Source organism: Prinia subflava, chromosome 4 (assembly GCF_021018805.1).
Source record: "Prinia subflava isolate CZ2003 ecotype Zambia chromosome 4, Cam_Psub_1.2, whole genome shotgun sequence".
Lineage (NCBI taxonomy): Eukaryota > Metazoa > Chordata > Aves > Passeriformes > Cisticolidae > Prinia > Prinia subflava.
In genome coordinates, this window is record NC_086250.1 from 47,238,162 (window position 1) to 47,263,676 (window position 25,515).

General features: G+C 36.6%; 1 protein-coding gene across 3 annotated transcripts in view; it reads right to left on the reverse strand.

Annotated features, from left to right (window-relative positions):
• DOCK4 (dedicator of cytokinesis 4) overlaps nt 1–25,515 on the reverse strand; it is a 231,122-nt gene that overhangs the window by 34,810 nt on the left and 170,797 nt on the right. For all 3 annotated transcript variants that reach the window (XM_063396688.1, XM_063396687.1, XM_063396689.1), the window contains 6 exons: nt 18,441–18,535; nt 11,069–11,144; nt 9,397–9,497; nt 8,719–8,777; nt 6,468–6,616; nt 4,822–4,907 (listed from right to left, as the gene is read on the reverse strand). In XM_063396688.1, the coding sequence (XP_063252758.1) occupies nt 4,822–4,907; nt 6,468–6,616; nt 8,719–8,777; nt 9,397–9,497; nt 11,069–11,144; nt 18,441–18,535 (566 nt within the window). The remainder of the gene's footprint in view (nt 1–4,821; nt 4,908–6,467; nt 6,617–8,718; nt 8,778–9,396; nt 9,498–11,068; nt 11,145–18,440; nt 18,536–25,515) is intronic.

Genomic DNA, 25,515 nt, shown 5'->3' on the forward strand with positions numbered 1-25,515 from the left:
CAATTCCATTAGCTTAAAGTGTCATAAGATTATTTTATTAAAAACTGTTGTGCCAATGTAAATGCAGATTACCCATTGAAGCAGAAAGATTTCAAAATGGTAATATAAGTGGAGCTGTCAGTAAAACTATACTTAATATAATTTTCTTTATTATTCTTTATATAATTCTGCTACAGGTCTCTGTTTTTCATTGCTTAAGTTTATCAAATATTTATCACTTAGGCATGAATTTTCTCTGTAAGAATGAGCAAGGAAATATTTATCTACAGAGCTGTGTTACTTTTATGCTTTGGTGCAGGAGCTCAGGTGCATGACATGTTCACAGAGATATTTCAGCAGTCTCCCTGAAAATGCATTCAGTTATGGTTTATTTAGAAGCCTCTGAAAATTCCCACATGCATATCCTTAGAGCTTTTAGAGAATTGTTAATAGCATGTCTGAACCTTCTGTCTGCAGTGGGCAAGCTGTCAGCACCACTGACCTTCATCTACCCTGAGCATGCTCAGTCCCTAAAAACTCCTACGTGCAAATTTCAAACCTCTAGCAGCGCTCAGGAACTCCTACATGCCAACTGCACTAGCTCTACACTCCAGCTCTGCTCCTCACAGGCTCGGGGATGTCACAGATGCAATTCTCCAAGCAAATCTGACCTAAATGAAGCTGTGCTCTGCTGGAACTGAGGAGGAAATACTGATCTTCACCCTCATACAAATCCTAAACTCACTTCTTCTCCTAAGGAGGCAGTCAGATGTCTTTCCCTTGCAGAGGCTGGCTATCTCTCATTGCCAGCAGGAAGATAACAAGGCTGTCCTTAACCAGAAAACGCTGAAGCACTAAACCAGTACCTCTGCTTTCCATACAGAACACACAGACAACCTTAATTCACTTTTGAACCCCTTATGTTCCTTCTAATAGTTTTTGTATCTAATGAGAAATAAGACTAGAGCCTGTCACATTATTAAACCTTGATTACTGCAGGAATTTTTTGTTTCTACTTTGTTTTAACCCGACGTTAAAAAGGAACATTTCAGCCTAGATTCAGCAAAATAATTACTGATAGTTCCTCAAGCAAAACAATAGAAGTATGACTTCTCTTTCGAAACAGATGGTTCTTATCTGCATTTGACTTATGCATTTTCTTTAAAATTGCATTGGCACATTCATTATAAACACACAATTTCTAGTAATGACTTGAGGAGATACATTTAAAGTACTTATCCAAACTGATGTCAATGTGTTTGGTTGAAAAAATTTAAGACTTTCTTTCTGATGCATCCCTCCCTCTCCCTCCCACACATTTCCAGTGCAATGCACAGAACAAACACTCAAAATGAAAAAGCTACTCAAATATATTCTGGCTAAATCTAGGTAGAATTGAATCCTGCTCTTACAGGTCCCAAAGCATAGCCAAGATGCTTGGCTATATTGTACAAAGCATTAAGAAGGTTAAACAACAAAGGGAAACTAAAAAAATGTTTCTGTCTATCCATGTTACTATAGCCTAACACCTGAGCTCACCTGAACAATTATGGTTTGCTTTGCTTTGTTTAGTAGAGGGAAAGGGGGGGGGTGTATTTAATTATTTTTATTCTTGGGTACCCCAGGAGTAAGAGAATAGTGATCCAGAGGACCAGAGTTCTCCAGGGATGAACAGCAGGCTTAGAACAATATCCAGGCTAGCTCAATCGTGTAGTAAATGGATTTTGTATGCCTAAACCATAGCACTATTCAGACTTTTAGCTCACGGGCAGCTGATCCTAGAGGTGCCATAAACATCTGGGTGCCTGTTTTGGAGTCTAAAGACCTCACTGTAGCCAGAGGTTCCCTGAACGAGTCATAAAGGCTCTCAAAAGACTCACTCCAGACAGAGTGTAATGGACTGGGCAGTGCTGAATTCAGTCATGCATCTGGAGAAGAAATTAAGACTCAAGACAGCAGAGGAAAGGTAGCAGGCATCACTTTTTATATAATAGATTCATGGTTGGAGAAATCACCCAGAAACTGGCAGGACTCAGTTAGAAATGCCTGCTCAGCTGAATGTCAGCTACAATCTCTTCAAAGAAAAGCCTCATTGCCAGGCCCCCAGCAGAACTCATTAGTCCAGGTTTTGTGTTTCAATGTGGCCACTTAACTTCCAAATCTGAAATGGCTGGTTTTGGGCCAAACTGAAATACAGCTACAGAAGTAATAAACTGGCAGCATCCATTGGATTCAGAAGAAAGACCTACTTGAGTATACACCTTGGTTTCTGAGGATTTTATTTTAACCACCAACTGTTTAATAAAGTAAAATCATTCTTTTCCCTGTGCTAATTAACCCAGGAATTCAATTGCAGTATTACAGTGTAAACGTAGATCAGGACAGCTTTCATACGGTAATTACAATGCATAGCAATTGCAACATCTAGGTTCTCATGATAACAAAATGTTCACTTCTTCATGCTTTCAGCTCCTTCAATTGACATCAGGAGCTAATCAGTGAATGGTCACACTCCAGCCCCTAGAAAGATATTGATTCAAAACAAACAGCAGTCACCTGCCCTCTACTTTCTCTGTCTTTTTATTTGCTATAGATAATTCCATTGCAGGCAGCAAATTCTAAGCATGTAATATTTTAGCTGTCTCCAGAGATGATTATAATTTATCCTTGAAAATAGATGTTCAAAGGAAAGATGCAGTTATTGTTTCTGGGGGGAAAAAAAAACAGCTGACGTTGGAGTTAAGAGATTGTCAAATTCATTGTCCAATTCAGACAAAATAAACAGCATGACAAAACCTGAAAGTGCCACACACGCTGCAGCTCCCCGGCTGTATTCAAAGTAGGTGCGTGCATCCCCATGGTTCCCAGTGATACCTATCAAAACCAAGCAGCCTAATCTTCTGAAAGATCAGGTAATATTGGAGCATTTGCTTTCATTAAAGACTAAGAAACCACTGCTTGCTGCAAAACTGTACTACTGTTTCAGTTTTTGGGTACCTGCTGCATCTCTGCCACTTCAGCCTAAACAGGTCTGTTTTCTTGCACTGTGTAAAGACACCCTAATATTGATTGGAATATGGAATGAAATATGGAAAAAATAAAGAAATCCCAAAGTCTCAGGCTAACCAGAACCCTGTCTCTTGCAGTCAGCTCCCCAAACTGTCCATCTGATTTTCATCTTTTTTCTACACATACCCTAGAACAATATATCATCCTCCATTTTAGATTAGTATCTTCTACAGGCTCTCCTCTTGAGAGGTGGTAATACATATAGTCAATTGAGTAAAAAAACCTAATCATAAATACTAACTTTTTCATTAGCTGGGAGTGAAGTTGAGCACTTATTCTGAAATTTCCCAGAGTTTAGTTTTAACTTCTGTTATACCATGACAGAAACCACAAGTATACTGATGCTGTGAGACATTTTGCAATTTAAATTACCATGACTATGTTTTCGGCATTTAGATTTATAAAAGGCTCTCAGCATTTTTCACTGTATCATGTTTAACATTCCCCAGTTGAAATCTAACTCAAAACAATAAAAAATTAGGAACTGTATTTGATACTAATATGCTTTCTTATAGAATTTAAAGTTATTTCAGTGATAGAGACACTGATGTATTTTACATAGGCTTCATTTTATAATTAGAGTTTTTTCCTTTAATGACTTAATTTTACAGTTAGAATACTGTATTACTAAATTATTGAAAACATGTTACCTTTTATTACCTTTACTCAGAATATGAAAATGTCATGAATAATTACAGGAAAGTTCTGCTTTAGCATACTGTACTGCTGTTTGCTATTATTCATTCAATTCCATACTATTCTGCCTAATCTCTCTACCCACTTTTGCCTCTATACATGATAAATATTTAGGATATCTATTTTTTTTTAATTGGTAAAATTACAGATTATTAAGTGTTGGCTATCTTCAGACACCAAGACCTGAATCTTGTTCTTTAACCAAAGACAAGAGAGCCAAAAATAATACTTAAAGAAGAAAGAATGATTAAGAAATCATATAAATAGGAAAAAAAGAATAATGTATTTAGTATAAACTAAGAAAACACAGCAGCCTGGAATCCTGAAGAGGAAAAATACATCTCCTACTAAATAAACACATCAGAAATAAGTGAAATCTTTCATTTTGGTGGAATTGAGCTCTGAGGAACTGCAGAGGCAGAGTCCAGTTAGTTATTTTGTACCTGTACTCTGTGACAATCATTTGTTTCAATCAGTGGAATAATTTATGCACAACTTTAGGGATTTCAGTATTATCACTAGATGTTTCCTATTAGATGCCTATTTAAGTGATGTCATTTATTAAAAAACACTAAAAGCTTAGCTAGTAATTTATCAAAAACATTAAAAGAAGCAATCTTATCAGAATAAACACAATTGTTTACAGCAAACAAGAAATCAACAAGTGACATTACTCATAGGAGGATAAGCTGGTAGCAATAAAAATCAAAATGTTTTTTGATGAATTGTCATGTCTTAATTTCAAAATGCTCCATCTGAGCTCTACCCGCACCCTATGCAACTATGAAGCATTTCCTGCTTTTCTGATTTTAAAATTAGTAGGTAGAGAAAGAGATTGTTCTGTGATATAACAGATTTTGCCTTTCCCAATTATAGCTGCATGCAAGAAGTACTGCCAGACTTTACAGATGCTATACAACACCATGAAACATTTTATTCTTCAGATTTTAAGGAAACAAAACAAAAAAAGAAAAAATGAGCATCAACACTGGTTTAAGCATTACTTCTCTACAATGACATTAGCATCTGATACAACCAACTAAGCTGAAGAAATTATAAGATAAACATATTACTCACATACTGTTGAAGAGTTCTCGGTATGTTTCATCACCTTTACCTTCTGACATTAGGCTGTCCAGTTTGTCAATCAGCTTTGCTTCCACCTGCAACATATAAGTGTGGTGTAAACAGCTCCTTTTTGCTTTAATGAGATTAGAGGAAACAGAGGGAAGATCTAGTTTTATGTAAGGGACTTTGCTAAATGCATATTTTAGAATTATTGGTCAATCATGTGATAAGTCACTTCATCTCTTTGAAGCTGTTATAATTCCAAGGTTTGTAGGGCTTTCTCTTTTTTTGGGGGGTGTTTTTTTGGTTGGTTTTTTTTTTTTTTGGAGGGAGGGAGCTAATTTAAATTGAGCAACGTGACTTTAAAACTACAGGCTGAGTAGCATTTGCTGCTGCTAAGGCAGCTATCTATTTATGGAGTCAGAGGAAAAGCACACAGCCCAAATAAACTGCCTGAATCCTCATTGCAAGGCTGTAAGCACAAGCTATTTTCTTAGACTGAAGTAAAAATACCATCTTTTCTGACCTGAACCCTATCCTTTTTAATTTAATATACATAAATGTCTGCACTGTTCAGAATCCTTGGGAGCTCAGGCTCTCTCAACGCTCTTTATGTAGCAGTGTATTTCATTAGAAAGCAAATTTCCTGGACTTTCGTATTAGCTATCAAAGAAAAGTGGTGAGAAACCACGTTGAGAAAATCTGATGGCTAATGATTCCTCCAATGCATGTTTTTAAGTGCATTGATTACAAAAAAATATAGAGCTGATGCTATACTGTGTATTTATGTTTAAATTTTCCTATTGAACAGTAATACATTAAGAATCAAAAATCTAGGGGAGAAACCAAACTGTTGTCATTATTTTATTACAGAATAATCTGTTACATTTTACACTTAAAACCAAGCTGTAAAGACAGAGAAGCAGAACAAGTGGATTTTCTTCCTTCTCACTCCTTGATAACATTTCTGTGATAATGTTTTGATAAACTTATATATTGATAGTGGAAAGCTACCTATTACATCACATGCACTACTCTGTTTTTAGTAGTTGGGTTTGTGTTTTAGATGCAGCTCCCACCCCAAGTCTTCTAATTGCCTGGGAGTAATAAAATATTTCTCCTTCCCTGCATTTTGAAGCAGCAGGATGGAGGGCACTGAGAATGGTTTGAGGCAGTCTGAAAGAACTGAGTGGGAGCTGAGCGAGCAGATGGCACTCTTGGTCGTTCCTTTCTAGCCCATTAAGAAAGTGTTTGAGCAACAAGAATGTTTGCATCTTTACTGAAGAACATCTGATCTTTTCCCATAGTAACCAGAAGGGAAGCTGGTTGAATCGTATCTAACCAGCAGTCCGTACCACTGTAAAGCAGAGATGAAAAAACCACCACAACAACCTTGTCAAAAACAGCTCAAGTTTTGGTCTTCACTTCAGCAGGCCATGGATTTTAGTCCTCACATAACTAACATGATAGTATTAACTGGAGAATCTTACTAGCACTGCAAAGAGAAAAAAGGGAAAGCCCTTGTAATCCCTCTCCAACAGGCAGAGGTGTGGATACCTTCTCCACCCCAATGGAACTCCAGGTTCAAGTCCACTAGGACTCTATGAAGTGCTTGATACTCAGTCCTGTTTAATAAGCAGCTTCACACAAAGTACCTGTTTAAAGTTGCCACTTCGCCTTTGCTCCCAATCCATCATGTCATGGAAAATAGGAATCATTACATTCCTCAGGTCTGGCTGAGGGATCAAGGTCACCTCCAGGAAGGGGCCAATCAATGCTGGAATAAAGTGAAGCTTGTGTTCCCCTAAAATGAAAATGAACATTAGCTTGAAAATGAATGGGATGTCCTGTGAGTTATCAAGCAATCCAAATGCTATGTGAAGAATGAAAAAATAGCATTTTAAAAGCCTATAGGTGTTTTGTTTTTAATTACGTGTCCATCGCAGCATGGGCTATAAGGCCAAAAAGTGAAAGCTGTAGACAAAAGAATACAAGGCCAACATAATTTATCATATTTTATTATGCAATACTGAGTGTAGAAGTGACAGTGGGTTAGCTGTATCCAAAGTTAATCCTCCAGCAAGAGAACAAAGACAGACAAAGCACTCTCTCTGCATTTCATTCATATTTCATGGAAATAATTTCATTTCTAAGCTCTATTTCCTTGTGTTTACAAAATGGTTGACTGTCTGATATTCTCTGCTCATCAAAAAAAGGTAAGTACTTCAATTTCTACCTGTCTTTAGTTTTGCAAGTATATAAATGGAAATCTGTGTTTCAGTTGCAGGAAAACAAAAACATGACACAGCTGTTCTGAAAACAGGTTGCTTTAAAAATCAGTTCTAAAACATCTATTACCTCACCACATTCCACTTAAAGAAAAATTAAGTTCTTTTCAGAAAAGCTAGAACTGGCACAAATGGCATACAGTAAACACTGACCATTCAGTGTCAGTTATCCACAAGTAAGACTTCTGATATCCTCAAAATTAAGGGATTATGAATCAGGATATATTGGTTTTCCAAGCTAGGAATTAATTTACGTCCAGCCTACCACTGGATACTCCAGTGGGCATTCGCCCCTGCTTGCTGCTCTGCTCAGTGCCTGAGTTTGTGCAAAGGAAAACAAGAACTCCCTTTTCTGGAAACATCCTAGAACGCTTATCCCTATGAGAACAAGGTGACTGTACAAGCATCAAGGCTTACAATACAATGACTCTTATTGCTCCAAGAATTGTAAAACGCTGACTAGCATAATACCAATTGAAATAAATATCCTAGCATTTAGCTAGACATATTACCAGATGAGCTCCATACTGTGTCCCACAAAACTCACCCCTACTGAAAGGCATCGTTTGCCTGCATGCCAAGGTTGCAGTCAGCAGAGAATATGAGTGGGGAGGTGATGCACACTGAGGTGCAGGTGCAGGAAGGAGATGGGACCTGGGAGTGTATCCTTGAAGTACCAGTTTTGAAATATCCATAATGTATCCAAGTAATATAGAGAGATGTCTTAAGTGACTCAGCAATATCAAATATTGTAAGTAAAATATGCTACTTATCACATGTTAACAAGAGATTAATAAGAAAATATTTCTTAGTTTGAATATGTCTCTCTAGTAGAGGCTGAGCTGAAAGACCATTTTTTGATAACTTCTTGCTTGTAACTTCATAGAACTGAAATGACAGTATCTCAGAAATCACTGATGATGGTTGCTGTATCTTTAATAAGCCCTCTGATAAAGTGAATATTGAATAACTGAAATATAAAGATGAAAAAGGTAGTGTCCAAATCTTCTACTCACTTCTTATTTTTTTCCCAAACGACGTTCAACTGCATTTCTCTGACACTCATAATTTCAAACACTTTGCTTAAAAATATAAATGTGTTCCTAAGTTTATATTCAAGCATGTATTTTTCCCATCTTGTCCAAAGTCTCATTTATACATTAGCCACTGACTTGTTTATGCCTTTATATTTTAGTGCAACTAAGACTTCAGCCAAGACTTGATGCAAATCCAGGATCTCAGGAGAGCTTCAGAATTAAGACATCTTGTCCTTAACAATTTGACAACAGGGCTCAAAATAAGAACATAAGTATATTTTAAGGCATAATTATTCTGCCCAAAAATTATTTCTTTCTTAATTTTCTCTGATGGTATTCTCTCAGTTCTCTATGAAGAAATAGGGATGGGTCAGCTACTGTATCAAGGCATAGAAAGCTGAGTTTAGCCATAAAGAAGGGAACTACAGATGACAAACTTTTTCCTAAACTTAAATCAAGACTTCGTGTCTTGAACATAATTATCAACAACTTGTCTATGACTGGGAAGTATATATAATAGGCAAAGAACTAATAATTGGTTTTCATTTTATCAGTTACTGATGATGTGTTTAATCACTTACCTAAATTTTGCCACATACTGAAGATTTCACATCCCATTGTTACTCTCATGTCACCATATCTGCAGTGTATTAAAAAAAAGCGCAAGAAAGTAAAGGATAATTTAAGAAAATTAAGTTCATATGCCATTTTGTGACATTATAAAATGACATATTTCATTTGTAGTCCACAAAAAACAACTTTGAAAGTGCTGGCTTCTCCCAAGATTTTTTTCTCTTTTGATTGTACCCAGCTAAAACTGGATTCCTAAACCCAGGTTTATTTGAAATATTGTCAAAATGTAACACAGCTGTGAAATAAAACCTATTTTTTTGCCATAACATGCTCCAGTTCTCTCTCTGAGAACAAATAGTTGTGCTCTAGCTTAAAGAAGTACAATTAATTCACACAGACAATAGTGCAGTGCCTGGCAGAAACACCTGAACAAGTGTGAGTTGACTTATGCATCCACTGCCAATGAATGTCTGTTTTGCTCCCAGTGTCTGAACCAGTTTAGGCATGCACATGAAGGTTATTGGCTCTGAAGACCTGCACTAAGGGCCAGAACCAACTCTTGTTCTCGTCAGTGGACACACTGTGACGTTTTTATTTTGGTGGGTCCTTCTGCAAGCTCCAACGTCTTGCATTTTGAGAAATTTTCAATCTGTTACAGTTTTCTACAAGCTGATAGCAATACTTACTTTTCTAAGACCTTTTTCTTCTTTGAAGGTGTGAACATCTCCAGCTGCAGACATAACTGGTTTATAAAAATGACCGCAAGAAAAAAGTAGGAGTCCCATATCTACAATAAGCATACAGCATGTGGTTATTTCATTTTCTCAGTACAATTTATGACCACTCAAGAGGCAATATTTCAAATCACAGCCCTTGTTTCAGTCTCAAGTAATAAGTTACTCAAATTGCTTTTGACTACATTTCTTTGACTTGAAATAAACTTTTCACCAACCCCAAGATGTTCAGCAGAAGTACATCTATTTACATATTCTACATCTTGAAATGCAAAAATTTCAAAGTTACACATTGTGATTTTTCATCCCTCCAAATCAAAAAGCCTTACTTTTGGAAACTTTCTTTTGGGTATATTTAAATAGAAAACTACAAAAGTTATGCTTTTAACTCCAAAACCCCAAAAAGTATGACACCTCAAAAGCTATCACATAACAGGACTGACATTCTCTGCCCATCACACTTTATAATACTATTTGTAAGTCTCCCTTGCTGCAGTGTGTTTTCCTTCACTGGACAAAAAAAAAAAAAAAAAGCCAGGTTTCATTAAGATGTTGCAAATGTACAGACGTTTTGTGCTCATGCTTTATGAATAGGATACTTAGTCTGTTATCTCTAAGTCTACTTAGAAGACTTAGAGATAACATTAAAGATAAAGTGAAATACAATAATCCAAATCCAAAATACAATAATCCAATTATGGAAGCTCCATGACTGGAAGTGTAGAGGGAGCCCTATCCCAGACCCTGCAGTTCAGCAATAACATAGCTAATCAAGTATAATTAACATAGCAGCCTTGGCTACAGGAAATTATTTTATCAGTGTCAGCCTCTGAACTTACTTAAATTCATAAAGAATAGGCTTCCTCATTTTCAGTTAAGTAGATAAATCTGCATTCCTGCCAATCTACCTAAAAGGAGTCTGGATTTTCAGAGAAGCATCCAGACCTGCTGGAAGTCACCAGGAACTCGCTGTCTTCTCTAGGAATGAGATTCTGTACTTTTCATGATGCAGCACTTGGACTAACACCTCTTGGTTGGGCAGAATATTCATTCAGGTTTGTTTCCATGGAAATGTGTCTTTTCAGACACATTCCTAGATCTTCTCATCTGAATCCTAAAAGCATGGTTTATTATAAATGCAGTATATCACTATATGAGGTACACACTAACATCTTTAACTACATTCACCATGAAGTGTCATAATTTTCGAATTTTAATTATGCAGCATGTTAATTGGTCTGAGAGAAATTACAAAAATATAGATCTGCAGTTTATATAAATTTGCAGTGATTTAAAGAATGAAATACTTTTTCTTTCTGTAATAACTAAAAAACCCAGCTAAATAATTTCATTAGTTTTTATGATCCCAAAAATTGCTATGCCAAAATCCCAAATCAGTAGTCCAACAAAGAGGCTCAAATAACAAAATGAAAAATAAGATGAAATTAAAAATAGCTCACAGCACTCATTGTTAAGAAAGTCCTGTATTTAAGAATAAAAGGTCTCTGAGCACTTGAAATTGTTGATTCAGTACATATTCAGCTACTTAGATACTGGAGCTAAGTTTAATAACCACCAAGCCACAGGATGATGGAGCAGCTATTGCATCTGTCATTTACTGTACCTTGTAATCAAAGTTTTCATTCAGGAAGTTTTTACGAAGGGCATCCGAAAGGTACAAGACTGTAGTGATGATCACACTGGGAAGAAAAAATGAAAGAGAGAGGAGTTTTCATTAAGTAGAAATTCATATTTAATACTCAAAGCAGGACAATTTTCCAGTGAAGAAACAGATGCAGCATGTCTGGTGGCATCACATTTTCAACATATCATATAAATACCTAACAGCACCTATTGACACCAATCAGTCCCATTAAAATAATAAGGTGTGCTGTAAGAATGTGCACTGAAAACAGACATTCTATACAGAAGAATATTATTGATCAAGACCAATCATAAACTTTGTTCTGAAAATAATTATGATTTCAGATTTATTACACACCTTGTCTGAATAGTATTAATACACACAGTTGTTTTCAGCTTTCTTGGCACTGAAAATGTGTGCATATAGATTTTAAATACAAAATATCTAGTAAATGCCAATAATCAGCATTGACACCCCTATGGACAAAAAATCTTTTTAATGACAACAGATAAATGCAAAACTGCGTGAGCTCTGTGACAAGGATCTGCTTCTAAAAATCTCTATGCTGTATGTTGTATAAAGTCATACATTACCCTACATTTACATCCACTTGAATTATAATAATCTATCTTAAATAAATATATATGACCAAGATCTTTTCACAGTGGTTGTCACCAAAGGTCAATGATGACTTTGTTTATTGTAGCAACCAACTTTGGTAATCTACAGAAATGGAACAGTCTTTGAGATTATTTAAATACACCTAATTTCAGTGGTTCAAACCTTAAACTAACCTCTGTAGCACTATTGTCTGCCAACATATTTAGTCAAACTAAAAATCCAAATAAAGCATTATTTTTGAAAATCATCAGAAGTGAATACTTACAGAAAGAAAAAAAGATAAACACAGAATGATCTTTTTGCTGTTATGTATTTTACAACAATCAACTGTTTAAAGATCTTCTGAGAAAAAGGTTATATCTACACATTTCATTTAATTACCATCTGTATATTATTAATACATTTAGTTCTTCTTTGAACATAGTTCTTGACCTGCATGCTGTTACAATGCTAAAATATGTTTCCTTTTCTATATTTTGGACTTAATTTTTTTGCAATTTTTTTCAACGCATTCAAGACAAAAAAAAGAAGTTAAATATAATAACAGCAGTATATAGTTCAAGGTTACACTGTTTTTCATTTTTACAACACTAGAGAATTAAATATTAGCCAACTTCCTAGGAGATAAACTGTATTTTTCTTCTAGCACTTTTGACAATTTTCACATTTATAAATATAAAACAGCCATGTATAATTTAACATATTAGTAGTTTAAATGGTTCTTCCATCCTTGTACTTTTAAAATTACTGCCCCTGCCAAACTTTACCTTCTTGTTTGACGTGCCTGAACACCTGTAACAGCCAATTCTGTGACTGTTTTTAGAACAGTGCTTGAGTCTCAAGTTTCATTTATTCCTATTCAATTGCTCAAGTGTATTTTCATACATATTATTTTCTCAAGGATTACACTGTAACTTTTCTATCCCAGTAGTGTTCCATGCTTAGCACTCATTGGTAAATTAAGCCCACTTTTTCATCATTGGAGAGTTACAGCCTGTGGACAGCACTCACGGTTGCAGCATGGAACACAAAGTGAAACATTAGTAAAATGTGGTATAAGCAAAGTTAATAATCAAGGTGTGGATACGAACAGAGCTCTGTCATTCTTGTTGTTGTGCATGATTTAATTTAAGGTCCATATGCTTCACAAAACGGAAATAGTTTACATATTTCAGGAAGACATTCTGGTAGAAAAAGTTAGTTTATCAGAATTATTGTTATATGAAATTTCCACGCAAGTCCAAAGCAATAAAACACTCAAAAATTGTACTCAAAAGAAAATTCCACAAGACCCGTAACTATACTGCCAAGTTTGCATTACATAGTTCTATTTATGTCTGAGACAATTCCTTTCTTGTTACATTCTTCTATGGCAGGTGGAACTGAAGAGAAAGATCTGTTTCAATTCTTATGAGGTGACTAAAATAGACAGCTTAAATGTATTTTTCAGAATTTTTAAGAATTTTCCTGAGATAACAGAAAAATTGCAATGCAAATATTTCTTCCTATAGAGAACTTAGGTCAGGTTTCATTTATTTGGTAAGCCAAAGATATGATATGGATTAGTTGATAGAATGTGGTTTTCTAACATGAGAGGGTATATTGCAGATTAAAAAAAAATAACACCAGATGCAACATACAAGGCTGAAGACATTGTTTTTGACCCATCATCTGTTACTCTGAATCTACAACAATTTAAAATCAGGCAGAACAGAAAATAAATCAAGGCTGAGGATGCTCATATACAAAAAAAAAAAAAAAAAAAAAAAAAAGTGCACAAAAGAGAGGCAGCAGCCAGAGGAGAGTTGCCTGCTTCGGTACAGTACTCAGCTTCCAAGTTGATCCCCAGCCAGTGATTTCCAAACAACAACAACATTCATCTGAAATCCATCTGAGTATCAAACTAGAAACTACTGAGTTTGTGACAAGACCTGCTTTTCTTCCTCTTACCACCTGCCACATATTTGTTCAGAATGCCTGTTTTACAGGACAAAAATCTCTGCTTTTAGCTACTAAGCTATTCTGGGCTCATGCACAGGATGCTAACCCAATGTCTGGTAAGGCCATTGTTGACTGAATGGATTTTCCATCAAATTTTCGGAGCAAACCTTTCTGCAATAAGCTGTTTGAAAAATCCAGAAGTTCAACAACACTTTACTCACTGGGCTATGCTCTGGCAACTTGGGTTTTGTCTGGGCAGACAGAGGCAGAAAAAGAAAGCTTTCCTTTTCCATGCTGATATAGGACAAATGTATAACATTAACCTCTCATTCCATTCTCTGCTATTTCAGACTGAAATAATCCCAAACACAGAGGTATTCAAACAGAAAAAAAAAATCTTTCATATTTCATAAAGAAATGAAATAAACGTTGAATCACATATATGTGTATTTATCTATTGTTATACATTTATGAGCTTATTTATACATGCATACCCATGTATATATGTTTTTTGTGAAGGACTGAATGCCAGGTTCAGTTGCTAGCAACATTTTGTATTACATAAAAGCAAAAATGTTGTTAGCAACACTATGTATTACATAAAAGCAGGAATTTTTGTTCATTGTAGGAGTCTCAGACTCCCACACCATGGGAGCTAAGAGAATTCTTCAGAGCAGCCATAGTAATGACACTAATGCTGATTTGATGTCTTCCCTTAAAGTGTATTCCATTTGAGTTACTTTTACAATAATAGTAATAATAATAATAATAATAATGTATTTCAGACATTACTGAATTTGATAACCAAATGTATTCTCTGCTTAAAGTTCTTATGCCCAACTGTCATTAGATACATTTGAAATTTCAGTTTAAGCAACGTATTGTGTAAACCTTATTTTACAGATAAATTATCTTACTATAAATAATACAATTTGTACATCTATTTTGTATGCTTATAGTATTCAAACTGAGGATTGGATGACCTAGCATCTCTACAATTAATGAGAATGCTGAAAGGATATACATAGTTAATTACACTGAGATTTTGAAAATTAAAGCTTCTTGTATACCAAGAGCAGTAGAAAATTAGTTCTTTGTGAAATAATACATAGGCATAGTATGTTATGAATATCAAAGATTTGCTCAGCAAGTAATTGAAACTCCTTTGCTCTCCAAGTCCCTCCTCAGCTGTTAATACCATGACATATCTGAAGTTCAGCTGAGTCTGTTAACTGCTCTCAAAACATGCCAGGCAATTAAAGCAGTAGACAAGTCATTCTTTCCCTAACCTTAAGGTAACTGAAGCCAGTGACCATTACACAGTGATTTGCAGTTAAAACGGTGAAGTTCTTCTCCAGAAGTTTCAATTTTAGTCAGGCATATTTTGCTACAAAATTTAGTATTTCCCTCTGGTGCTAGGCAACTGATTCAAACATCTTTATTATGTGGTGCTTCTCTGCAGTTAGAAATAGTAGCTAGGTACTACCTAGTTGATGTAGAAAGTAAGTCTACTCCGAGAATGAAAGGAATTAAAATTATATTTTCCATAGTAAACAAAGTCATATTTGTCACTCAGTTGTAACATCCATGTTAGAAATATTAAATGACCATAAATAATTATTTTTCTTTCCTGCATGCATGCTGATTAGCTCAGATATTGTACAGTTATGAAGCTTTAAAAAGAGTTATTTCTGTCTCTTTGGTCAACTGTTAAAAGCTAAGGATGTTTTTGCATGCTGTCTTTTCATTACAGAATACAATTCAAAAAATCTATATCTCTGCTTTAGTGCTAAGTTTGCCTTTTAAAATGTTCCTTTATTTCTCAAATTTTAGAATTCAATTGGCAGTTTTTAATGCTAGCCTTTTAACACTTTCACACATTGGTCATCAGAACATTCAGAACTATAGATCATACATGTATCATCACGAAACATCTTAGTTTCTGGACAGTTACAGATTTGGCTTCTAGAGCTCATAGTATCCTATGGTTTTGGTGCTTTTTTAAAAATTTCCCAGACAGTAAAGAAGTATCAGATGCTACGTAATTACTGAAAACATTGCAACTAGAAAGAAAAAAAAAACCTAGGAGCCAGTGGGCAGTAATATTTTTATATGTAAATATTGTATATTGTAAGAATTATGGCATTTTAAGACTTAGAGATATTTCAGGTAATTCTAGTTCTGCATACATAAGTAAGAGGAAAAAAAAAAAAGTAATTTCTCCCACAGGGAAAGCTTATTCCTTGATTATAGCCTTGCTAAGACTTATTTCTTCCCTAAGCTCAGACAGGCTAAATCTCTCCTCCTGTAAAGATCAGAGAGCTTGAATTGTTCTATCACTCTAAGGACAGGGAGGGAAAAGCAGTGCTGGTGCTGAGCGGCTGCAGCGATGGGTGAAGCTCCATGACACACACACTGCCTTCAGGTGAGCTACATGTCACCGGTGAAAGGCCACACGGACCAGAAGGTGGCCATGGGGCACAGGAAACACAGCACTTGGTTCACTCCTGGGAAACAGAAGTTTGAAAAGACCCAGATTGTAACTGGATCACTTAATTCCACTCTTAAAAAGATGGGCTACACCTTCTAGCTTTTTCTTTTAGACATGAATGGAGCAGAGAGTTCAAGAAGTTTTGCCTTCAGCTCTGAACAGTCTCAGTTCCCTGAAAGTGCTCTGGCTGATGAAGTGAAGCTCAGGAAGAACAGCTCACTTCTCTCTGTGGGGCAGGCAGTGCCCTAATTTCACACTCTGCCTCTAGGCTCTTTCCTTTGCACTTAAAGATTTTGGGCTGGAACAATTCTAGCAAAATTGCTACTCTGTGCTTTTGAACACCTTGAGGAAGCCGAAGGAAGGCAGTCACTGCCACTGCAGTGAGGGACACGAGGTAAAGGAAGAAGCTCCCATTCAGAAAGCTCTGGAAAACCTAGTTCTCTGCAGCTGACAAGAGAACAAAAGCAATTTTCCTTTCTGCTGCCTCAAAAAGGAACAGAATAGGAACATAGGAATAATGAGGCTTCAGCTTTCACCATACATTTAAGTACGCTGGTCAATCCCCTGTTCCATAGCAAACTAGCACTTCCTCCACATAGGAACAAATTCCTAGCCAAGCAATTATTGAAAGCTGAACTGGTGAGGATGTGCTTATAGCCCACGTGCTGGCACAAGTGCTTATGCCATTGTTTGTTATCAGGATCAGTTAGCTGGTCTGATGAGCTCCTCGTGGCCAATTCCCACCAGCAGTTATTGTCAGCTTCTGCCTATCTTCCTTGCCTGACAGAACCAGGCACAGACTCATCTCCTAGATGATCAGAAACAATAGGACATGGATTACTAAAGGGAGATGTGTGATGGTTACTGAAATACTGGAGAAGAAAAGTGCTCCTTTTGCAGAACTTGGTATCATCTGAATATCACCAGCCATGTAACACGTGCCAAGGTCGTTCCTAAACCTTAGTTCTGTACATGTCAGCTGTTGCAAAGCCATCTGCCAAGCCAGCTGTTACTGGAATATATAAAAATGTCTTAGATTATTCATTTTGTCTAAAAGTTCCTATTTTTTTTCCATCTTTCTTGTGTTTCGCTGTTTATTTCTTAAGCATGATTAGCAGATGCAGGCTAGTATCAGTCATGCCTTACTTAATATCATACACAGAAACTAAAGAACATATCCATTCTTTAATTAGTAACTTTTTTCCCCTGGAATTCAAGCTTGAAAAGATTAGCAGTACTGAAGTAATAAAAATTAATAAGAAATTGTTTCAAGTTATGACAAAGTTTGAACAAATACTATTATGCCTGCATATCCACACACACACATAACAAATAGAGATCATAAACACAAGTGTTGTTAAATTTAATTGTACCAATAATATTGCTACTAGTAGAAGGCACAGCACCACAAATTTAAATTCTCCTTGAAGCCAGCAGGCACAATGCAGACTAAAACTGAATTTTAATCAGGCATTGCAATACATATCATGAAAGTTTAAGTCAATCCTTCATTCTGGATTCCTAGGTCTGCCCAATACAACACCTCTCCTCTGCTGGTACTGATGTTTGTATAAAAGTGCTGATTGTTCAGCTGGTTTATCTGAGCTAAAGCTAAGACTGCAAAAAGGATAGGTGGTGATAGAGGTGAAATAAAATTTAATTTATTGTTTCAGACCTGTTGTAATTACTTCTTAGAGATGCTGGAAACCTATTTCTTTAAAAATAAGGCCTGAGCAGAGAAAGAATGGCTGATGGGCAGGTTTCACCTGAAAATCTCACCAAGCAGTGCTTAGAGCCTTACATGACTGTTGCCTTGTGCTGTACCTCATTTCCTGATTTGTGATTTTTGTGACTTTTCTGACAAACACTACATGAACAAACATGCAAAAGCATCGTTAACAACATTACAGTTGATAATTTCTTCTTGAGAGCAAAAAGATCTTTACCAACTCAGAATTTCAAGAAAAATATTTGAAAATAAGTTCCTTAGAGACTTGTCATTTGTTACTTGGAAAACAAAGCTGTTGATGCTTTGCAGCTTTAGTCTGTAAAAGTGTTACTGAGTTTCCAGTTACATGTGCTTACTTAAATTCAGAACAGAAAGAGGTACAGATTATATCATAAATTTGTGATAAAAAAGAAGCCCAGAACTTTGAAATATTACACTAAAAGAAGAAAAACTGCAGCCAGCATTATAAAAGATACATTGAATTTTTACTACATACATCATATAACTTTATTTTTATTATGATCTGTGCATACTACCTGTACTTTTTAATAACATTAAAAATGCCTTACTTGTTTGCAACCAAACGCATCACAGTCCAGTCTTTTGGAAACATCTCTGGTCGTATTAGTATCCGAAATACTGTGAAAATCTGCAGCAGGAAATCCTTTGGAAGGAAAAGAAGTAGTCATATGTCTTTGCTGCTTTAAAAAGAGCAGTGAGCTTCAAAAATATTTTAACCAGAGAGAAAAAAATCATTATAGAAATAGCAGAATTGCATTTATTTTCACCATATATAAACCTCTGAATGTTTTTTTTTTATTACTTCCCGAGAATTTTCAAATAGTGACTTAATCCTTTCTTCTTAAAATGATGAAAATAATATATTATTGTGCCATTTGATTGACAGCAATGCATAAAAGAAATGTCAAAGATGCATTTGGTTTCCACCCATACACTTCCACAAATGTGATGTTAAGAACAATTTGCAAATCAAAAAAGCACTTTCTAAACACCAGAGAGTTCAGAATACCTCCTTAATCATGACACATTTTCATCACTTTCGAGATTCATTCTAAAAGCGGCAGAGAGAGAATAAGGACAATTTTGTCACTGACTTGACAAAGACCAGTGACTCCAGCAGAGATGCCCAGGCCCCACCAGTGGCAGGGAAGCTGGCTGGCTGTGTGCAGGTCACTTAACCTTTCTGCCTCATTTGCTGCATCGAAGAAAACAGTCAACACCTGTGAGCTACCTTGAGCATAGAAAGCACTGCCTGAAAGGTTTCGGCATTATCATCCCTTATGTCATGTAACTCAGTATTAAATAACAAAACTGTTCCTCTCAGCACGTTTTTTTTTTTTCAGTTTTTCTTTTCACAAATAAAGCTAACAACAAGGGGCCATCTTGATTATGTATGGTACTGCCAGTATTCTTTTAGTATGAAAATTGAGCTCTTGACAACACGAAGAGCATGAGGCAAGCGATGTAAACACATCTAACAGAATCAGCGCAGTACCTGACCTTGAAATGTTTGGTATTCATTCTGCCCACATCAGTTGTAGAGAGTTACCCCTAAACACAGATGAGATGAAGATACAGATAATTCTGAACACCAAAATATATTCTCAAGTGCATTTATCAAAGTGTAGATGACAGGCATTGCACAACAGATGTCTTTCATTAGAGAAACACTGTAAAGGGGGACAAATACAGGCACCGGGTAAGGCAGATGAGATTCCCCACACCCACCCACCAGAGAAGATTACATAAAAGAGACAACCTGTTTTCTGAGCAAGATGCCAAAAAAATTATCTGTATTAAAGAGTATAAATGATACTCACTGCAGACAACCTACTGTTTGAATGCATGTGACCAGATAAACAAGCACCTACCTCTATGAACAACACAGGCGAATTTTCTGTAGCTTTGCACCTTGTACTTAAGTGCCTTTCTATTTTGCAGAGGTTACCTCCCTTCCCTGCGAGTACTCCCACAGCTCTGTGCCATAATCCCAATAATATGGCAATACCTTGAATGTTGCTGCATATCATCTCCCAGATTCTTCCATATTCCCTTTTTATCTGTTGTCCACACACACTACATGTTGCTGCCATTAGGGATCTCCACCACCAGTGTACTGAACTGAACTGAAGCTGAACTGAAGAGGCCAAATGGCTGTTATTGGGAAACCATAAAACCATGCAGTGGTTTAAAGATTTAAAACCTAAGGGCAGTGTGAGGTGTAAACTTAGCACCTTTGAGATAGCTTGTCTAAAAGTCATTACAAATAACAATCAGAAAGGAAGTTCATATATACTTCACTTCTTTGGGTAACTAGGCTAGAATCAGAATACATCTCTTTTTTTTTTTATTTTTTTAATTCCAAGCAAGCTTTAAAACAAAGCAAATGTAGACACTGGCATTAAATTTTGAATCATTAATACCAGCTAATTATTTCTAATTTTCACTGTAAAAATAGAAAATTGTGTCATCAGTGTAGCAATATTAGATGCAAAACATAGATTTAGTAACAGATTTTAACATTTAAAAACATTTTAGCTGGTAGTATAAGTGAGCTAACATTTGGTTGGTTGAGTACAGATCGAATTAATGTCTCATATGTGTTCTATCTTAAAAGACAAAAAAGGAAGTAATTTTGTCCTTTTACATACTCTAAATACCATCTCTTAATATTCCCACCTAGTGTACACTAGGTCTAGTCTTATTGTTAAGATAATACTAGATAGTGCTATAAGGTTTAGTACTAATTCACACCACTTAAACAACTACACACCTGCAGGGTGGGATGCCACCCAGAGGAACTGGACAAGCTCAAGAAGTGGGCTGGTGGAAATGCCATGAGTTTTAACAGGACCAAGTGCGAGGTGTTGCAGCTGGGTCAGGGCAATCCCTGCATCAACAGAAGGCTGGGGGAGGAACAGATCCAGAGCAGCCCTGCCAAGAAGGACCTGGGGTGCATGAGAGGCTGGACATGAGCAGGCAAAGTGCTCTCCCAGCCCAGAAAGCCAATTGTATCCTGGGCTGCATCAAGAGCAGTGTGGCAGCTGCTCAAGGGAGGGGATTCTGCCCCTTCTCCACTCTGGTGAGACCCCACCTGGAGTGCTGCATCCAGCTCTGGGGCCCCGTCACAGGAAGGACAGGGACCTGCTGGAGTCCAAATGAGACTACCAAGATGGTTAGAGGAATGGAGCACTAAAGAATAGGGACTCTGAGGATGGAGTTTGGAAACGGAGCAGGTCCGACCAATGTGGTTAATAACATGCGTTCTCCTCTTTATTCACAAAAATGCCTGGTTTTATACGGTACAGAATAGTTTACAGTAGCAGGTGCATTTCTATTGGCATGTAGTGTGAACAAGTATGTAAGCTATCACAGTTTAAGGCAGCGACTGTATTTCTATCCTAACTATCTTAGCTAAAGTATGTACACACCTTAAGTGAATTTCTAACTGCGCCACAGGTTTATCTACTTCTAGGCAGGCTAAAATCTGAGGCCTTGCAGGCCTAAATCTGAGGCCTTGTTTGGGATAGCTCAACCTTTATTCTATAAGTCATCCTGCTCTTGCTACAGAGTACCTTTCCGGTTGAGGAAAGGCTGGAAGAATTGGGATTGTTCAGCCTGGAAAAGAGGAAACTGCAGGGTGACCTAATTGAAGCCCCTCCAGTATCTTAAAGGAGTCTTTAAGAAAGATGGGGAGAGACTAAAAAAAGGCATGTAGTGACAGGACAAGGGAGAATGGCTTCCAACTGAAAGAGTACGTTTAGATTAGATATGAGGAAAAAAGTCTTGACTATGAGGCACTGGGACAGATTTCTCACAGATGTTGTAGAAGCCCCATCCCTGAAAGTGCTCAAGGCCAGTCTGGATGGAGGTCTGAGCAACACGGTCCAGTGGAAGGTATTCCTGCCTGATCTTTAAGCTTCCTTCCAACCCAAACTATTCTATGGTTCTATGATTAAATAATGTAATATCACAGTTTGGTTTTCCTCAAGCAGCAATATTTACTCAAGGAAATTTTCAAACTGTGATTAAGTGAGAAGCACAGCCTCCTGAGGACCATCTATTATTTAACCAAAAACTGTCTAGGAATTTCTTTGCATATTTCTCACTATGCATGTAAAATCCTCTGGAAAGCAGATCAGGCTCTTCGTTGGATCTCTTAGGGTATACTTGTAAAGCATTTTCATTTGGGTCAACAGTCCACTTTGAAGCTAATTGCACGATGTTCCACTGCTTTGATTCTTGCTGTAGGATTATCAGGCTACATGGTACCAAGATTTTGTAGAGCATCCAGAGTGCCAAATGTCAATAAGGAAGAGGATGGTTTCACAGTGAGCTGTCCCTTTTTGGGCAACTCATCTATCTCTTGGCCAGTTCCTTTCCCACATTTTCTTTGTTTGATTGCTTTCTTAATCTACATCAGAAGCCACCTAAAGGAGTGGCTTTAGAACTACCCCTCTGCCCCAAAATTCATCCTTTCAGAAGTCCCACATGTGAGTGGATATCCGTGTACAGCAGGGGAAGGAAGGATGGTGGCTAGAACTGAGCTTCTCCACCAGAGACACTCTCCATGCCTATGGGCCTCACACAGTCCCATTAGAGAGCAGTGGAATAAACTCCTCTTGGTTTTAGGGCTTGGCACTCACCTTACCCTGCTCAGGCTCCTAGAGCTGGAAGAGAGCGATGACAGAACAAGTAAGATTTACACTCATCCCTATGAACTAATAACTTTTCCTTTATCAAATCTCTGTTCTGTCACATCATGTAGGGTACACTGCCAACAAATAAAAACTAGGCCTTCTGGTAGGTGCTTACTTGCTTTGTCTTTCTTTATTAAGTGAAAACCACAAACATACTGATCAAAGCCACCTTGCTGTGCTCAAAGCTGCATTGTGCTAACATATACTGTTCTTTGCATTCACTTTCCCACAGATCTCCTCCTATTTATAACTTCCACTGTTACCTTTTATCATAAATTATATTTGAGCTTTTCCACAGCAGCAAATATCCACCTACAAGGGTGACTCTGTTCTATAAATTACTGTAAAATATATTTACTAGAAGCAGAGAGCATTTTGTGGTAAGCAAAAAGAGCATACCTTTAAAATAATATTGAAAGATAAAAGGAAGCATTTAAAATTACTATCCTGTTGAAGTTAGGGTTTCAAAAAGTGAACGAAATATAGTGACTGGTTCTACCACTCAGCCATGAAACCCCTGTCAGTTCTTTCATACTTCATTTGCATGTTTTGAAATATAAAATGTTTTTCCTATCTTCTGCTTTGAGTGGAAAAAACCTTTCTTAAAAAACTGACAAAACAGTCACCATGTCAATTACTCAAGATAAATATATTTACAAAATAGAGGAATATTTCCATAAGCAACCACTTGTTTAAGGCATCACTCAGATGCATGTCATATAAATATGCATACATGTCACTCCTTCGAAATCTCCATTTTGCTTTTGTTTAACAAGCTGGAAACAGCCTTTAGTAAGTTTGGTATAGACTGTTAAAAAAAAAAACACCAACAAAAACCAAAACACTGCAAAATCTCCTTTCCTTCTTTGCAAGTACTTTCATGAGTGAATTTGTGTTTGGAGAAGTCATTTGGTAGGGGTATTTTTATTAACTGTATCACAAATGCTGTGCAAACACACATTCATGCAAGTACTGACACAGTCACCTTGAGAATTAGTCCAGAAGAAAAATGAAATGTCATGTGGTATCAGTGCCTAATCATTTATTACAGGTGGTTATTTTAACCAGACATAGCTGAAGCCAAAACACAGAGCACAAACCAATTCAAAGGCCTAGGTTACACTCCCTTGTAAGTAAGATTAAGTCCCTTGTAAACCTCCTATCAGATCTGTAATTCATAACGGGTCTTCAGGAAGACCCAACTCACTTTGATACCACTGACTAGGAACAAAATGAGGAGTCAGAAGTACAGCAAGTTGCTGGTAATTATCACTGAAGTTTAAATCCTAACTAGCCACTACATTAACTAAGCTACTACTTCAGCTTCTAAAGTAGTCAGGGAAAAAAAAAGTCTTATCACTGATATTTAAACCTTTTGAATTTTTGTTAATCCTTACTGATTTCATTTCCTAAGATATCTTAAAGAAAATTTCACACTTGGCAATCAAAACAGGAAACTAAAAGGGAAGTAGCAAGAAGGTTTAGATAGCCTAGTCATAGGCAATCACCTCATGATTAACAGCAGTGTCAGTCTCACACACTAGCTCTCATCTTTCCCTCTTGCCCTCAGTGATATTTAATATTTCCAAGTGAGGGGAAAAAACAATATCTTATTTAAGATTCAGAAGAGAAGGAATGCTGCATTGATGATGATCAGACAGCTACCACTGAATCACTGGTTGAGCTGATTCAATGAGATCTAAATGGAAATAACAAACTCTGGACTTGCTTTCTTAAGACCCTGTTGTGATAGCTCATGGCACCAGCTACAGCTGCTTTCCATATGTCTCTGCGTAATAGTAGGGTATGTGCGTGGGGGGAATTTAAATGTGTCAAATCAAACACCATTCAAGCATTAATTCTAGAGACTTTTCATATTCTAGAAGGAAGAAAAGTCTGAATAAACTCAACTCTGTATTTCACAGATATATCAAACAGAAATAAATCCTGAAACCTGTATGAATACCTGTTCAGAACTCACACAAAAGGTAAAATATTTCCACTAAAAAAATGCCTAGGTTACACAATATTTACTAAAAATTTCCTAAGGATAGCAACTATGCTAGGTGAAAACAGATGTTGTGTTGCTTATATAAGAATTGTCCACCCTATACAACTCCTAGGTAATGCACTTGATTTATGATAACTTCTTAGCAGCATTTTCTATCTGTCAAGCTCTATATGACCACCTCACTCAAAGAAAAGGCACTCACAAACGGTATGCTCTCTTCAGCTCTAAGCAGCTGTCAGGAATGTAAGTAAATCTGAATTTGCATTATAACTAGACTCCCCTTTTCAGGGCAGCACTTAAGTATATCAAATGGTAATTAAGGAGTAACAGCTAAAATATATTATCACATTAGGACGTGATTATTAGCTGAATAATGTGCATGAATGGTTATTCAAGATTTTCTGTGTGGATCATATTTAGTACCATATAACTTTCCAGGGTCCAGTAGAGTGGAAATCCTAATGTATACATTTATGCAGGAAATCTTAACTTCAAGAAAATAAATTTTTAATCCTGCCCCCCCCTTCATAAAGGAATTGAAACTGTTGTTTCTCCACAAAACCAGTAATTCAATTAATGAAACTGGTAGAAGTTGCCTTAAAAGACTGCCGCTGCCACTCTTTTCTATGATTGAAATGAGCAGACAGACATTGTAGGTCTGACACATCCTCCTGCCAATGGATGTGCTGCACAACTAAGTAAAATGAAGACTTAGTTGATTATGCATTTATCATGCATGTTTGCAATTGCCATATATAATTTAATGAATGAAAAAAATAAGCAAGTAAAATGAGCCAAACATAAAATTTCCCAATTGCCTGACAGTAAGATTCAAACAAGAGTAGTGTAACATTAGACTGACACGATCTTTAAAAGAGGTTTGGAGACTAAATTCATGGCTTTAAAGCAATT